The sequence below is a fragment of the Amblyomma mixtum genome, chromosome 2, assembly GCF_055824585.1.
Source record: "Amblyomma mixtum isolate Tamu chromosome 2, ASM5582458v1, whole genome shotgun sequence".
Lineage (NCBI taxonomy): Eukaryota > Metazoa > Arthropoda > Arachnida > Ixodida > Ixodidae > Amblyomma > Amblyomma mixtum.
In genome coordinates, this window is record NC_143013.1 from 48,619,640 (window position 1) to 48,637,802 (window position 18,163).

The 18,163-nt window shown below is 47.0% G+C and overlaps 1 protein-coding gene across 2 annotated transcripts in view; it reads left to right on the forward strand.

Annotated features, from left to right (window-relative positions):
• The first annotated feature begins 2,088 nt into the window (after positions 1-2,088).
• LOC149359260 (uncharacterized) overlaps positions 2,089-18,163 on the forward strand; it is a 28,340-nt gene continuing 12,265 nt past the window's right edge. For both annotated transcript variants that reach the window (XM_089568998.1, XM_089568999.1), the window contains exons 1-4: positions 2,089-2,172; positions 4,563-4,620; positions 9,334-9,425; positions 13,863-13,973. In XM_089568998.1, coding sequence (XP_089425124.1) covers positions 2,128-2,172; positions 4,563-4,620; positions 9,334-9,425; positions 13,863-13,973 — 306 coding nt within the window. In that variant the 5' untranslated portion in view covers positions 2,089-2,127. The remainder of the gene's footprint in view (positions 2,173-4,562; positions 4,621-9,333; positions 9,426-13,862; positions 13,974-18,163) is intronic.

Here is an 18,163-nt window from a genome sequence, read left to right on the forward strand (position 1 = left end):
GACTATCGCATCAAATTTTGTACGAGATAATGAGCTGATTAGAACGTACATTAGCGACTGCAATGCTCTACTCGTGCGCTGTGAAAATTAATAAAGAGAAGAAAGAAGTTGCAAAATGTCGCCTGTCTTTTCGTACGCATTTAGAAAAGTTTAGCGTGCCTGATTTTACTGTAGCTTTTCTGCGCTGTGCAAAGAAAAAACAAAAGTATAAGAGCACAGCGCGCAGTCAACCTACTCTCGACAGAAATAAATGAGCAAAGCAACGAAGCGCAGCACTGCCTGTTTGTTTTTTTTTTCTTGTCGGGCCCAAAAAAAGCCGGCCGGTGTGTTCTGATCTATCGTAAGAGATTGGCTTAGCTGCTCAGAGTTATATGTCCCAACTGCTGACTCGAAGTCAGCATCATTTGCCCCTTGGTGCGTCTGTTGCTTCTTCTCTGTACCAACATCCGTTAGTCGTCGATGCTACACGTTTACTTGTTGGTCATAATGACTTCCGTTGAAGTGCTAGATGCTTTCCGTGTTCCACCTATGTGTCGTGATGAAACTTTGAGCGAATTGCTCGATGAGAGAACTACTAGTTGCTGTTACTTGCATTCAATGTCGCCATATTTATTCAGTACTCTCTCCGGCCTGCCAGCCAGTGTCGCCAGATGCGGTAAGTAAATGGGCTACGAGTAAATGGGAGCGAGCCTTTAGTGCAGGTTCAACGCATTTCTTATGCTGACTCCCTGAGGCGTCACACTTGCGGTTTTAACGAAATCGACTCCCCGCTGTGGGTTCATTGCGATCTAGTCAAGAAGGACCGGAGCGCGCGGAACATCGTCGTTTGCTCCGTTGAGTAAAAGTTCCGCCTTCACATGCAGACATCGCTGTCATAGCTTTGTTGCAGAAGTATATCTGAGGAGGGCTGTTACAAGCTAGTTTTCACTATAATGAGTAAGAAGAGCCGCCTAGGGTCGATGCGTGGGTTTGCTAGTGCCAGCATCTAATGGTATGTCACGGTATGGCTCCGTATGGCGAGCATGGTGGGCATGGTATGGAATGCTATGGTATGGCATGGTATGGTATGATATGATATGATATGATATGATATGATATGATATGGTATGGTATGGCATGGCATGGCATGGCATGGTATAGTATGGTATGGTATGGTATGGTGTTGTGTGGTGTGGTGTGGCATGGTAGGGTATGCTATGGCATGGTATGGTGTGGTATGGTATTGTATGCTGTGGTATATAATGGTATGCTATGGTATGGCGTGGTATGGTATGGTATGGTATGGTATGGTGTGGTATGGTATGGTGTGGTATGGTATTGTATGGTATGATGTGTGGTATGGTATGGTTTGGTATGGTATGGTATGGTATGGTATGGTATGGTATGGTATGGTATGGTATGGTATGGTATGGTATGTTATGGTATGGTATGGCATGGGAAGCGTGGTATGTCGGGGTTAATGTAGCAAGCCCCGCAGGGGGCTATGGTATACGCCGCAGTAGATTGCTCCGGTGAAGAGCCACTTGGGGCATTTTGACGCTCACCGAGATCGTAGTGCAGACAGGTATTTTTGTTGCACTCCCATCAGAGTGCGACCTCTGCAGGGGGGATGTGATCTACCTCGTTTATTTAATAGCCATGATGGAATAAAGAGAAGAATAAAGTGCTGTGAAGCCCGGGTTTGGCAAAGCGCTTGTAAAGTATATTAGGGCACATTACTCCGACTTTTTTCTGGCTTTTAGCATTACGTTCCGCTATAAGTGAGTGGCATGCTTTTTAATGGTCTCCCAAGATTGCTCAGTACGCTTAGGTGACATGATGATATGGCTCTACGAGGTCTTTTAAGAAACAAGATGGCTGTATTCGCCGTATTTAAAGCGTACACAGCAACACATTTTGACGCTTGTTTTACTGCTATTTTTGGCCTCTTGGAATATCTGCCTCCGAGAAGTTTGAATAGGCGTTCTTACCATACCTTTTCTTTTTTTTTCTGCCTTCAACAACAGCTTTACTTCTCTCAGCAAACACAAACCTTTTCCTGTAGAAACTGGTAGCCGCGCGCTGCACGCGTTTTTTTTTTCATTCGGAGCGTGCAAGCTGTGAAGCAGAAGAAGATATTCGGCAGCCATGACCAGCCTGAAATTCGTGCAGACGATCCTCTACTTGTGCACAGTGAGTATAGAGAAATTAGTGTTTTATTCCTACTTTTAGTACTGCTGCTCTTTTCAGAGCTACGTCGCCCTTGTCGCCGCTGCTTCGTAACGTCATATTTCGTGTGGTCTGGAAGCCGACTGTGTTCGAAGCGACAGAGAGCCAGGATTGGGATACCTGCAAAAGCCTCCGCTGTTCTACATAATACTCGATGAGCCTAGGTAGACTAGGGAGTTGTGATTCCGTCTGTCTTAACGTGCTTACTAAGTAGGCCGGACAAGTGGGGCTCAAAAACGTTTTCACGACGAGCTGTGCAAAATAAGCTAGCTTTTAATGTTGACTCCTATGCAAGTTCCTGCTTGAAGCAGCACTGACTACTGCGTGTATAAGTTTTCAAAACCACACTGCCCGGTGTTTGTGAGCTTGCCCCAAGATTGTGAAAACATTTTTTCGGCTGCATGAGCTTTCGCTGTTGTGCTAGTGCGTTTTCAGTACACTCTGCACTGCCCACGCCGAAATTTGGAGACTCGACCTAAGCTTCGCACACGTTAAATAACGGACATATTAGACAACGGAGAAGAAGACGCGATTAAGGCCACCTAATGAGAGGGAAGGAGAAAATAAAGTAATTATGTCTTCCTTTTTGAATAATTACATATTCAGTCGTTTTTTGTTTTGTCTAAAATGCAACAGATAAAGGGTTTCCTTTTGTTCAATGCCGCATCTGTCGAAAGGAAAAACAGGAAAATTCCCGAACTTAACACTTTCAGAACACGATTATCACATTTCACGCTATACGGCTATAAGTCATTGCGTACAGTCACAAATACAGGTCACGCTGCAGAAAATTAGCCAAGTAGTCTAAGGCTGCATCGCACAGATAAAGATGTCCTGAGCTTGATGCTGCACTACTGCAAGCGGTTCTTTTTTCAGAAAGAAATGGAACCAGTAAACAAGTGAAATATACTACGGTTCAGAAGTCTTGGTAAAGGGGCTGAGAGCACCCGCGCATTTTCCTTTCTTTCATTCCCCCATGAAACGTTGCTGATCCTCAGCATAATCTGCACAGATGTTTTTCTGCTTTTTTAATTGAATATACTGAACTTAAAGTAGGCGTTCTTGCTCTGGAGCAAAAAAATTGGCCAGAGATTTCAATGACGCGACATGAGCCTTTTCAACACAATGGGAGCAACAAAGGTTGTGGAGTGATATGTTATCAGGTGCAAGGTGTTCGTAATGGCAGTTAATACAAAAAGAAAAAAAAAGTGCGCAAACTGCTGTAGGCTGCACTCACTTCACTTGACGGGCGGTTCAACCATCGCTGAATCAGCGGAGCCAGCGGAGGTGATAGCTTCCACAAGTGTGGCGTTACCAAGCGCTCGGCAGATCACCGAAAAAGTTTTGAAGTCATTGCCTCGCGCTCCTGAATCAAATATACTGTTGGCTATTTATATTTCACCAAGAGTTGCGCGTTCTCAACTCCCTCCCGAAAAACTCCAGGGACACTAATTGATTTAGGCCCATCTTACAGTGCTTTCGCTGCAAAAACTGCAATCACTGTTTGGTACTACATATTAGTGTGTAAGCGGGATTAGTCTGCAGTTTAGATTAGTGTGTAAACGTAAACCTCATAATATCCAGTCAGAGCATCCGCACAGTCGCTGCCGTGACTAAGTGTACTGGCAGGAGGGCCGGTGTGAACCAATGAAACGAGCAATAGCTGTCTCACCCCGGGGACGTCCGAGGAGCGACCTGAGGGGAGTGAAGGGGATGAAAATGGAGAGAGAAATGGAAAGAAGTGCAGGTGGAGCCTTTGTTAAAAATAAATAAATAAACACAAGCGTTTTGTTCCTAGACCATGCACACACTAAATACATCTACACCCTTCAACTTGTAACGCTCTTGTCCTAGAGTTAACACATTTTTGTTTGTTCTCCTCACCAACACATTGGGTGTGTTCGCGTGTGGGTTGTTCATGAGAACCACAAGTGCGTTTATTAATGCTTTAAAAAGTGTTAGCCCTGGGACATTCTGGGGCTTCTTTTTTACACATTTAAGGGTGTTAAAAAGTTCTCTAGTGGGCTTTTTTTGTAACATTCGAAAAAGGCCTTACTCTCAGAGGGGTCAGAAGGAGAGCTCCTCTCATTTTCAAGAGATGCAAAACTCAAGGGATACAAATTACGCGAACGATAAAGCCTAGAAGCAAAGCCACTGACTACTAAGCTTTTGAAATAGGCTGCAGATACGACGCTAGGTGTTCAGCCAACGTGCACTAGTGTAGCCCATTTTGTACGGCCCCGAGAAGTCGAAGCTTTCAATGGGTCCGGACGCTGTAGACACATTTTGCGGCCATGAGAGTCGAAAACCAGTTGTAAGCAAATTCGAGTATCCTGAACGCACTTTTTCTGCAGGGGGTCAACGCCATCCAGGTGTTCAAGTACGTCATTGGAGGGTACCGGACATTAAATAGTAAGTCGCTGCTAACTTATATTTCTCGGCCTTAGGTAATTACGGCTATTTCTGTTCTAGCAAAGAACAGTTTTCGACTTCTCCACTTCTTTCACATGATAGAAGAATATCCAAGTAGTTTTTATGTTTATTTTTTCACAGTTACTGACAGCCGTTTCAGAATGGAGGGGCTACAGGAAATAGGTGATCAAACCAGCATATTTTTTATAGTTAGACGTTAGCAAGTACGCGAAATACCGGTCTTCACGTTACTTATGCTGCCAGGGGGTCAGAATAATGAAAATTCAGTGGCTGGCGGGCAGATTTATGCTGGAATCCTAGGTTAAGTGTTATTCTAAGAGAATTCAGTTTGGGAGAATTATAGCACGTCTGTCTTCCCAGATATTCGCTTCCAAATGCAGCTCGATCCGCGTAGTCACGCTTGCAAAGCGGCGATAATGAACGCGAAACTCCACAGCGTGACGCAGTTTCTTCGGTCAACGGCGTAAAGCGACCGCTGAAGCTGGTATCGGTTTCCCTCGCACTTTAGGCTGTAGCAGTCGAAAAAACGCTCGACGCGAGACCTGCGCCACAGTGGGGGAGGAGTTTCGCGTCGACTGCCACCGCGTTTTGTGCGTACTTTCGAGAAATCGGCGGAACGTTCGGGGCCGAATATTTCCAAACACGCGCGTGTTTTTGAATTACATCAAGTGCAACCGTCTTAAACTACGAACGCCTCTATGCTTCCATTATGAACATTCACGTTAACCGGTGGCTAAGAAGTTCTTTATTATATTTTAGTTGATTAGGTGCTGTTAGAGATGAGGTAGCATAGTCGTGCGCCGGAGAGGGAATGAATGAGGTCGGAGACGAGGATGCGGGAAAAGACATGGAGAGAAGACTTTATACAGCAAAATTAACATTATTTACAAGTGAGCTCGGTAACGAGACGCTCACTGCTGGAACGCTGCATGAGGACAGCACATGATGAGACCATCAGATGAAAAAGCCTGATGAAAAAAAAGGCTGAGGCTTAACTTGGTTAAGCCTGGAGAATGCGAAGCATCATCGTGTCGCGTAATTTGGAGGCGCACAACCACAGCGACGGCGCGAGGTGGGCCCCCGTTTCTCCACTGTCGTGACGTCATCGTGTCACGTGGTGTGACGTCATGTAACACGTGATTTGGAGGCGCACAACCACAGCGACGGCGCGAGGTGGGCCCCCGTTTCTCCACTGTCGTGACGTCATCGTGTCACGTGGTGTGACGTCATGTAACACGTGATTTGGAGGCGCACAACCACAGCGACGGCGCGAGGTGGCCCCCGTTTCTCCACTGTCGTGACGTCATCGTGTCACGTGATTTCGAGGCGCACAACCACAGCGACGGCGCGAGGTGGGTCCCCGTTTCTCCACTGTCGTGACGTCATCGTGTCACGTGGTGTGACGTCATGTATCACGTGATTTGGAGGCGCACAACCACAGCGACGGCGCGAGGTGTGCCCCCGTTTCTCTACTGTCGTGACGTCATCGTGTCACGTGGTGTGACGTCATGTATCACGTGATTTGGAGGCGCATAACCACGGTGAAGGGCTGAAGTGGTAGCTAAAGTAGTATGCTTCGCATAAAAGCCCCACGGCCGTACCTCTGCCAAGGTTTTAAAGAGTTCCCTTTCCCTAGGTTCTCTAGATGGGGGCCGGGCCTGCCGGGGAAGGAAGTTCTGAGTGGCACCAATCAGGGCCGTATATTGGCACCAATCACAAACACACACACACTCACTCCCGAGGGATCACACCGCCGTCACGCGCTGGGAGAGGGAGAACGATGCCATCCACGTAGCGCAGACGCCGTAATGTCCATGAGCGGCGTTCCCGCGCATTTCATGCGTTCGAACGTGCGTTCGCACTCGGTGTAAGGGAAACACTCTCTCAACCGGGCAGATGGACGCGGCTTCCGTGGCTATCCAGGCGCTCACCCAACGCGCGTCTCGGGGTTGGCGTTCCGCTGCAGCCATGCCATTTTCTTCCCCACGACGAAGGCGAAACGTAACAGTGCCCGACGGCGAATATTATCAACTCACTTTCTGTCCCCTGGCTGCATGACTTCAGTGCAGATGGGGATTAAACACTACCCTCGAGGGGTGATGTCAAGAAATCTTTCAAGCTTAACCTTTATCATCTTGTGTAATCAATACTAAAACGGGACGATGAAAGCCAGATACACGATTCTGTTTTTAGCCTGACTGATTGTCCAAATGTTTTAGGTAGGCCGTATAGACGGACCGCATTGGCAATCCTCCTGGTTTCGCTGTGGCAGCTTGCATGAGTCAGAGTTCCGGGAAAATGCATTCGCGGAGCTGAGAAGTTGTCGACTTGCTGAGGAGCACAAGGTGATTCGATGCAGCTGGCGCGGAAAACAATGGGAGGAGGAGGAAAGAACTTTTATTATCCAACAAATGCACTCCCCCCCCCCCCCCCTCCCTCCTCGGCATAGGCCGGGAAGGCAGGTTTCTAAAATATCCTGGGAGACCCTGCTGCTTAGTTCGAACCCTGAGCTACAACTGCGCCTCGTCCGACTGGCTGAAGAGGCCGTCGGGACACAAGACCTTCCGGCCAGCATCTAAAGAGATGCAAACAATGGGGGAAAAGAAATGCGGATTCTCACAGGCTAGACAAATCTAGCTCAAACGAGGGAGTGTGCGGTGAACTAAATCGAGAGTTTTGCTGTGCTTTCTTCTGGGAGTCATGGCAACCACCTTCCGGTTGCGCGCTATGTACAGTATTTGTCAAAAATATACAGCCCAAGGAGTTTGCTCCCAAGCAGTGTAGCGGGGCTCTTAAGCAGATTTGACAGTCCTAAGCTTGTGAGGGTTGAGGACTTACAACAGGGCAGAAAGCTGAGCTAGTTGGTGTACACTCATCATAAAAAATCCAGGCGCTAACAAACAAAGACAGGGAGGGGACAAGCGCTGTGTCCCCTCTGAGTCGTTGTTTGTTAGCGCCTGGATTTTTCATGATGATTGAGAACTTAGGTTCCTCCCTCCTTCGTGAGATTAGGGTCATTGAGTATGCAAGAGAAACCGTGCTATAGGGCTCAGAAGCAGACCGCTTGGGCTGTAAACTTTTCACAAAGACTGTTCCTTTCCAACAAGGGCTGTTTTGGCGTCGCCTTATTGCTTGCTGCGCTCTTGTACGCACCTGACGTGAGCACAGCGGAACGGGTTCTGCAAGAGCCCAGAGAGGAGGCGTTTCGGTATCCTCCTCGCCCGATGGAAATGTCTATACTACTACTACTACTACTACTACTACTACTACTACTGCTACTGCTACTGCTACTGCTACTGCTACTGCTACTACTACTACTACTACTACTACTGCTACTGATACTGCTACTGCTGCTACTACTACTACTACTACTATTACTATTACTACTACTACTACTACTACTACTACTACTACTACTACTACTACTACTACTACTACTACTACTACTACTACTACTACTATATAATGGCGCGAAACCCAAGGATAGGGCCCATAACCGCGGCCACTGTAAAATTTGTGCAGTAATTACTCAGAGGTAGTGTGCTGTATATGTTATACATCTTACGCTGTAGCCTTCATTTCACCGTCCGATGTGAACTATATACTGTTTATGTTGTTACCTTCATTTCTACGGTCATTTGCGAAAAATTTGCCTTTAGCGTTGTAACCTCACTGAAGGCTCACTGCTTTTATGGGCGCCATCCATGCAAAAAATAGTGAGGTATGATATCGTTTTCTACCTCTCCTTGCCCCACTGGAAGGTGTATTCAAATTTTGTGAACGTTAAGTACTTCAGCTTCCGGAGATATTCTTGCTACATGGCGTGGAGTGTCTAGATGTGTAATGAGAAATTTAACAGAAATCGCTTCTGAGTAGCGAATTTATTTATTTATTTACATTTCTGCAGCGCCATGAAGGCATAATTGTAGGGGGCATAATTGAATCTCGGTAACGCTCGTTACCTCGTAACTACCACTGGAACAAATGAAAGCACGTGTACACTCTACGTATTCTCGCCTACGGCATTTCCAGCCATGCCTTCTTGCGCAGTGCACGATTGGTGGTTTGGAGAAGCAGGGGTAACGTGACTGCTCACTGATTAACATCTTACGTGATCTCTGATAAATGAAACCCCCTCCAAGCAACGGCTCCGAGATGTGCCTGGTCATTGCCGACGTTTTGCTACAAATAAACGAGCACCTTTCGGCACGCAAAATATTACGTATTCGTCTCTTCGGTTTTGGGCGCACAGCATCCTTCGACTGCTGTGCGACAGTGACCTGAGGACGCTGAGATGATGAATTCCAAGCCGAAGTAGAGTTTTATTTTTTCGGTCTTCTGTTGTTCGCTTTTTTTCGGCTTTAAGTGTCCTCGTTGCCTTACTATAGCTCTACGTGATGTCCACATTTCCAGCTATCTATCTATCCGGCTTCTACTCTCAGTATCATCTCGATCGCAGAGCCAGGAATCTCAGTGTTATATACCGCTCCACCCCGCCCCGTTTACAAGGTGCAATTGAAAACAACTCAGCCACTGCCTTTTGGATTACCGTTATGGTTTTCTGTCCTTACCTTGTATACATTTCGAATAGCTCGTGCCTACAAAGAGAACGTCACAGGTAGTTGAGGCCAGCCTAAATTTTTGACTTGTCTGATGCCGTAGCAACGCTTTCAATATTTACTGTTGCCCCAGGCAGCGGCTGGATCTTCGACGTGCTGTATGGAACCGAAACAGGGCTCAACCTGGTCAGTGACGTCATCATGCTGCAAGCCCTCCAGCTCACGGTGCGTAGTTGAAATAACAGCGTACACCGTTCTCAAAAACCGGTCACTCTTGTACTCTATAAGTCTATCGTTAGACAGTTCCTTGCGTTCTGTTCCTTTAAAAAGGCTGTGGAAATTTCTGTGTGCCTATTGAGTATTTTAAAAGAGGCCGTGCCCTTTCGCGGCTTTTTTGTTTCCTTGTTTTTCGTTGCGAGCCCTAACGTGTCGGACTTAACGGCATGCTTAACAGGGAAGGATTTATGGGTCATTTTTGGAAGGGCAGTTTGGAGGGGGGAGGGGTGGGTGATAGTTTCATTTCAAGCTTCTTCGACTATGTTGGAATAAAAAACGGGCTTAAGAATTGTTTTCCTATGTGAAATTCCCCCTCCCCTTTCACCCGCACCCTTAATTCTGCCCCTAATGCATATGCTTGTCTTTTAATTGCAAGTAGAAGAGCATACATCATGCAGTTTCAAACCGCAGCCATTTATACCTATAACACCAAGAATGCCTATTAGTGGGAAGCGATTGTTCAGAAACATTTGATTAGTTTTCACGTGTTTGTGCACCGTGTATTTTTTTTTCTGTCTTCGCATACGTCCTCCGAGGTCTAGCTGTATTTCGACAGCGGCTGTTGCATGAAATGAATGCTCAATAAAAGGAAAACTCCAGAGTCATTATTAAAGCTTTCAGAGCATTTCCATTCCATTATACGAATAGGATACGTACTGTTGCAGTACACAGGAAGCGCCGTGACCAAAGCTGGTTTTCTTTTGTAATGAAGCACAAAAAGGAGCTTCCAGTAAACTACGTGATTTCCGCTCGAAAATGTGCGCGCAGGTAGTCTCGCTTTCATAAAAACGCAGTTTTGTTATTTTGCCTTTGGTGGCTATTTAGAATACAGCATAGAGTGCAAGAGAAAAATTAGTTCTTCACCAATCTCGTTGCTGCAAGAGAACCATTAACGCCAATAATATGATGCAATTAATCTTGCTGCCGCTTGTGCAGTTAGCTTGTTTAATCTAAAGGTTTGCATAGCGGTTGGCATTTGGGTGTTCCTTAATAAAAGACAGAAAGTTAGGAAGTTTGATAGGATTAAGCCTGTGATGATGCACCAGGCACCAGCTGAGACGGACGGTGAAAACGAGAGACTACACTGCGTTACTCAGGAAGACTCAGTTTGAGAGCACAGAGCTTACCCGCCTACTTTTGTTGTGCACTTGGAGCTATTTCTAATTGCGGGCGCGTTTACTAAGACGATGGAACCGACCTTTCCACAGAATCCTATACGCTCACACAACACAATAAGCAGTCTTGCGTTCTTTGATGGAGGGATTTTGTCTTAAATACACTCGACTTTTTTTTAATGGTATTCTCCAGACTTATACCAAATACCTTCCCGCTTAACGACCAGGCGCGAGCACTATGATATAGAATCAAGATTACTTGTCACAGAAGGGAGTCCGATTTCGATGAAGGCAAAACGCAGAAAAGCACCCGTGGGGTGTGCGCTGTCAGCACACGTAAAGATCCGCCGGTTGTCTAAATTATTCCGGGGACCTCCACTACGGCACCTCTTTCTTCCTTTCTTCTTTCACTCCGTCCTTTATCCCTTCCCTTACGACGCGGTTCGGATGTCTAGCGAGATATGTGAGACAGTTACTGCGATATTTCCTTTCCTCAAAACCAATTTCTCATTCGCGCCCACCTGTTCATCAGTTGCGATCAGTCGGCTTGCAATAGCTGCGCGTGCCGCAGCCCTTACAAGGATTGTTGTTACTCTTGAAGTAGAAATTGAACCTTGCTTGATTGGCGCTACCTGTGTTGTCTACTTATGCTTCAAGAATGTATGCGACAAACTACAGGCCTGACAGCTTACACATCGCACACTATTAGGTCTAACCACACACTGGTGTAACAGCTTACAATGGCACACAGTTACTATCATATCAAGTCCCTGAGCTCTCAAATCACCGTCCCTCATTACCAGAAATAAATGGAATGGTCTGCTAGCTAGCCCATGTTTCGGAAACTATCATTTTTTATGCGCGGCATATTGCTATCACTCAGTTCAGCCCTTGGGCGCGGCCGGGCAGCGACGAAACCACGTGACGTCACCAAACCACTGCCACCGCCCCGTTTCAAAGGGGGCGCTTCTATCCATCCATCCATCCATCCATCCATCCATCCATCCATCCATCCATCCATCCATCCATCCATCCATCCATCCATCCATCCATCCATCCATCCATCCATCCATCCATCCATCCATCCATCCATCCATCCATCCATCCATCCATCCATCCATCCATCCATCCCTCCATCCATCCAACCATCCACCCACCCACCCATCCATCCATCCATCCATCCATCCATCCATCCATCCATCCATCCATCCATCCATCCATCCATCCATCCATCCATCCATCCATCCATCCATCCATCCATCCATCCGTCCATCCGTCCGTCCGTCCGTCCGTCCGTCCGTCCGTCCGTCCATCCGTCCATCCGTCCATCCGTCCGTCCGTCCGTCCATCCATCCATCCATCCATCCATCCATCCATCCATCCATCCATCCATCCATCCATCCATCCATCCATCCATCCATCCCTCCAACCATCCACCCACCCACCCACCCATCCATCCATCCATCCATCCATCCATCCATCCATCCATCCATCCATCCATCCATCCATCCATCCATCCATCCATCCATCCGTCCATCCGTCCATCCGTCCGTCCGTCCGTCCGTCCGTCCGTCCGCCCGTCCGTCCGTCCGTCCGTCCGTCCGTCCGTCCATCCGTCCATCCGTCCATCCGTCCATCCGTCCGTCCGTCCGTCCGTCCGTCCATCCATCCATCCATCCATCCATCCATCCATCCATCCATCCATCCATCCATCCATCCATCCATCCATCCATCCATCCATCCATCCATCCATCCATCCATCCATCCATCCATCCATCCATCCATCCATACGTCACGGAGGAAAAGCTGCTGAGAAAATCGAGTGCCGCCAAGATATACCTCGCGCAAAAAGACCGCGCAATATGCAACGCATTCTTGGCTTAACCAAGCTAAGCCTGGCCATTTTTTTCTAGCCATTCAGTGCATTTCCTTCCTTTCAAGCGCTCTGAAAGGTATTTACTATTTTCAAGTGCATAAAATGATTTTGCTTTAATACTAAAGAGCGTTGGAATGTCTGTTTCCCTTGGGATGAATGTATTTGGTTTTTTTTTCTCTAAAAGTACAAGTGTTCTACTATGATCTGTTGTTGTAAATAACAAGCATTTTATGTCTTTGCCTGTGCTTCTGGTGTTGCGGTAGCTTTGGGGTCCTAAGGGTCTCGTCATAACAGTTACTTCTCTCTTTTTTGCGCCGAAACCTTGGCAGTGCTGCATGGCCAAATTGCAATAACCTCAAACTCAATTGAGCTCATATTGCAGAGAACACATGTGATAAAAGCAAATATTTCGCAAATATTATTTGCGAATATCAGGCAAAATCCGCTTTCTCCACCGTTCTGGCTCATAAGCCCTCACAGCGAATATGCCTTAGAAATTACCGCTTCTCTTTAAAGGTGCACTGAAGAGGAATCTGAACTCGTCTTTTTGCCGCGGGAACTCGATCTACACGTTCTGAGCATTCCTAGAAACTTCAATTTATTGCCCTGTGTGGCCGATTTTCCTAATTAAAACGAATTAACGTCCGTCTCCCGCCTTTCTTTTTTTAATTCTCCCTCGTACGGTGGGCGGAGTCGACCAACGCGTGGAGTGCCTTGCAGCCAGCTCCGTGGAGGCTTTGCTTTCGCTTTATTTTGTTTTTTAGGTTTCCGTGAATAAATAGCTTCATTCGCAGATAATATAGCCGCAAAATAAGCCCGCGGAAATAAAAATACGCGCGGACTATTTGCTTCTATGGACTACTATGTATTACTCCGCCGATGGCAGAGCGGCAAGCCGCCGCGGGACTGGCTGAAAGGCACTCCACGCGTTGGTCGACTCCGCCCACCGTACGAGGGAGAATTGAAAAAAAAAAAAGGCGGGAGCCGGACGTTAATTCGATTTAATTAGGAAAATCAGCCACACAGGGCAATAAAGAGCAGTTTCTAAGAATGCTAGGAACGTGTAGATAGAGTTCCCGCGGCAAAAAGACGAGTTCAGATTCCTCTTCAGCGCACCTTTAAGTGTAGTGGTATAGCTGGGAGGGGGCACAAGGGCTGTACTAGCTAGGCTTAATTACTTATGCGCAATGTCCTGTACATGGTGTTCTGATGAATACTTGCCAACATAAAAGTTTTCTCAGCATGTAGCTGCACGGTCAACTGACTTTGCAGATTTAGGTGCGCACAGACTTGTTCAGCGGGAAAGCATTGCTTGCAGTAGGCTGCAAAAACTACCCGTATAGCGCAAGTGTTCCGGGTCACCCTGCCACTCTTATCCGGTTTCCCCATTTACAGAAAGATAAAGAGACGAAGATGAAGCTGATGACATTCCTGGGCTGGAACTGCATTACCACATCCTTTTGCTACGTCATTTCTTTGTTCCTGGCTGGGTTCCTCAGCGAACATGTAAGATCAAAGCCCAGCTTCGGGTGTCGCGATTCTCAAATGTCGTTAAATTGCCAATTTGCATTTCAGAATTGTAACCGTACAATAGATTTCCTTAGCTGCGAAGGACATCGGCGTCAGCTTATCAGTCTTAACAGATGTCACCTTTGTCCCATTATTTACGCCGTACATTAAAATGCTAGCATTGTTTGGCTGGCCATTATTAAAATAAATTGCTAAAAGAGCGTGTGCTGGGGCGTGGGCAGTGTCTGGGAATATTACATCTCTGTTAAGTATCGGTCTCAGCGTGAAGACGAGGACTACCAGAGCGAAAAACGACAACGATGACAGAAAAGACGGACGCACTACACGCACATCCGCAATTTTTTTAGAATTTTTTGGTAGGTCAAGCATGGCAAGTGTGTAGCAAGTATATCCATCAAAGGGACAAACTAACTGTCACGTCCCTTTGCGCCGAAATTTGGAGGTGGAAAAGAGAAGTAGTTAAGACGGCAAGAAAGCAGAAATAATAAAAAAGAGGAAGAACAACTGATCAACCGAAGCTGACTGTTATGTAATCCAAATCATGGCACGTACAATGGCTCAACTCTAGATGGCATGTCAAACAAAATCTTGGGGGAAATTTTTGTTCACCTTAAGATTCTGGCGGGTTAGCGTTGGAGGGTCCCCACGATCTCTTGCGGGACCCCTGGCGCACCATTTGCCGACATCGACGCGCCCATTGCCATCACATACTGCGTTATTGCACACCATCGACCACGTTAATTGGGCGCTAATTAGTGCAGTAATCTAAGTGTTCCCTTAGTGCTATTCGTCTATCTGTGTCGTGTGATGTGCTCGTACGAGGCCTGCATTTATCCCACTGAACGAACGTTGCTCACTGGTGTAGAACTAGACTGCCCGGCTCCCGACCCAAAAGATTCCTCTTAAAGGTGCACTGAAGAGGAATCTGAACTTATCTTTTTGCCGCGGGAACTCGATCTACACGTTCCGAGCTTTCTTAGAAGCTTCGATTTATTGCCCTGTGTGGCCAATTTCCCTAATTAAATCGAATTAACGTCCGGCTCCCACCTTTATTTTTAATTCTCCCTCATACGGTGGGCGGAGTCGACCAACGCGTGGAGCGCCTTTCAACCAGTCCCGTGGCGGCTTGCCGCTCTGCCACCGGCGGAGTAATACGTAGTAGTCCGTAGTAGCAAATAGTTCGTGCGTATTTTTATTTCTTCGGGCTTATTTTGCGGCTATATTAGCTGCTAATGAAACTATTTATTCATAGAAACCTAAAAAACAAGATAAAGCGTAAGCAAAGCCTCCACGTGACTGGGTGAAAGGCGCTCTCCGCGTTGGTCGACTCCGCCCACCGTACGAGGGAGACTTCAAAAAAAAAAAGAAAGGCGGGAGCCGGACGTTAGTTCGATTTAATTGGGGAAATCGGCCACACAGGGCAATAAGTCACTGTTTCTAAGAATGCTAGGAACGTGTGGATCGAGGTCCCGCGGCAAAAAGACAAGTTCAGAATCCTCTTCAGTGCACCTTTAACCACTCTTTTTATTTCAGTGAATCAGTGAATCCGCTTTTCCACGTAACTACCCGCTCGACGCAGCAGGATTTTCAATCCACGTACGCCGACGCAGGGTTTTAGCTTATTGGGGCCCTTAGCGCTCTAGCTTTGAAACTCGCCCGACTAAACTAATAAGACACGAAACTGCGGTCGGTCCTGATTAAATTCACCCAATACCCGAAGAAGACGTCGTCCGCAGTGGCTCAGTGGTTATGGTGCTCGGCTGCTGGCCCGAAAGACGCGGGTTCGATCCCGGCCGCGGCGGTTGAATTTATTTGGAGGAAAAAATTCTATAGGCCCGTGTACTGTGCGATGTCAGTGCACGTTAAAGAACCCCAGGTGGTCGAAATATCCGGAACCCTCCACTATACGGCGTCTCTCATAACCTTAGTCGTTTTGGGATGTTAAACCCCATAAACCGACCGACCGACCGACCGACCGACCGACCGACACGACCCGACCCGACTCGACCCGACCCGACCCGACCCGACTCGACCCGACCCGACCCGACCCGACCGACCGACCGACCGACCGACCGACAAAATAAAAATAACTTGAATAGGCATTAAATCAGAGGTAAGGTAAAAAAAGAAAGCAAGATCAGAAAACTAAAATATGAAAACCTTGTAAAAATATAACAGCGCGAACAGGACGACTAGCTACTTTTCAAACCACTTCTGCTGCTTTTCACATGGACAGCCGAGAGCTACTCAGAAAACTGATCTCAAAGTAGAAAAAGAGGGGACGCAACCATAGACAACGATCCAGAACATCATGATCATTGTGGTCGTATTTTTAATAGAATTTCTCTAACTGGTACAACGAAAGAATTCTGCTGAGGACAATGGATATGAATAACAAGCCCGAACAGAGGAAAACATCCATCAGAATGGGTCAAGGAACAAGCCCCCGTGAGTGACAAGGGTGGCGTTGAACACACTCAAAGTTAGGTTACACGAAAATACCAATTCACCCGCAGGCAGGCGATTGGGTCGCCGCCGCCGAAGCTTAAGTTGGTAGTGCACCGGACGCGAAATTCGGAGGTTATGGGTTCGAGTCGTACCTGCTTGAATGTGGTTGTTTTTAGACAACAGCTCTTAGGTGCCCGTTCTTGCGTTCCGCATCATAGTCGTCGGCGTAGTCGGTGTAACCCGCCACCCGACAACCATGGCAGGTGAAACGCCACCTGCCACGGCGAGAGCGGAGTAATGGAAAACTGGAAGGTGGCTGCCACGGGAAGATCCCGCAGTGGGGCTAGCAGCGTAACGCGCCATCTGCCAGCGGTGGTAGGTGGCAAGTGAACCCCTGCACTCAAATTTCGCGTTACCCAATATAGTATTAGTTTGTCCACTTTTTTCTTCTGGCTTATAGTCACCTTTCAGGCGTAAAATAGCGACGCTATTAATTTACCGTTGATTAACTGCAGAAAAAAAAAACATTCATATGGGCTCCTTGGTTTCGGCCGGCTGCGAGACACTGAACTTTGTTTTATTCCGCAAACTGGCCTTATTTCGATGTCTGCTGTAAGAATAAAGTTGCCGCAGACATGAAAAGTCACTCCCCGAATATCACAAGCCCGGAGGGTGCCACGGGCACTGAGTCGCTGTTATCAATAATTCGTCAACAGTGACGTGAAAGCTATCGATTTAGTACGTGGCGCGATTTTTCTTCTGAGATCTGGACTGGCAAGAGTTGTTGAAATAAGGTAATAGAAAATGCCTTAGCAAACTCCTATTCACAGATGATACTGCCTCTGTGGGTTACTCAGGGGTCGAATTGTAAGGATGGTAATGGACCGAGACAGGCACAGAAAAACAGTGGGTCTAAGATCTCAAGAAATCTGATCCAGTAACAAATAGTCTCGGGAGGACGCAAAGGTTTACTATGGGCAGGAATGCTTAGGAAGTTGTTAGGTTGTGCATCCACTTTGGGTACGAAGTAAAACCCGACACGGATAGGTGGAATGAAATAACTAGGAGGATAGCAATGAGGTGCAATGTATCAGGCAGGCAGTCTCAAATCATGAATGGCAGCTCACCAGAATCCATCAAGAACAATGTATAGAACCGCTGTTATCTTGCTAGTACTGTCCTATTGAGCGGAGACATGGAGGTTAACAGCAAGGCTCCTGGTCAAACTGAGGAGAGGGCAACGAAGTACGGAAAGGACTACCTTAACTGTTACGTTAAGACACAGAAAAAGAAAGAATGTTTCGGGGAGCAAACGCCAGTTTAGTCATTACCTAGTTGAACTAAATTAGAAATTGGCATGGGCAGGGATAGTAATGCGAAGGGAAGATAGCCAGTGGTCCCTTAGGGCAACGGAATGGGTTCCGAGAGAAGGCAAGCGTAGCACGGACAGCAGAAAGTCATGGCCCGGGTTGTTTGAGGGGATGATGTGACCAACCTGGGACAGGCTTAGGGTAAATAGAGGGTTATGGAAGGAGTTCTGCCACATCAAATAAACTTATTTAGGGTGATAGTGTTAACAGCGATGATTTCTACTTCAGTTTAACCGGAATATTCCTTGCACTCTTTGAAGGTTATTTGGCCATTTACCGCATATGAGCTCTTCTCTTTCACTTTGTTTCTAGTAAGAATAACCTTCAGCTTTTTATCTCCTTTTCCTC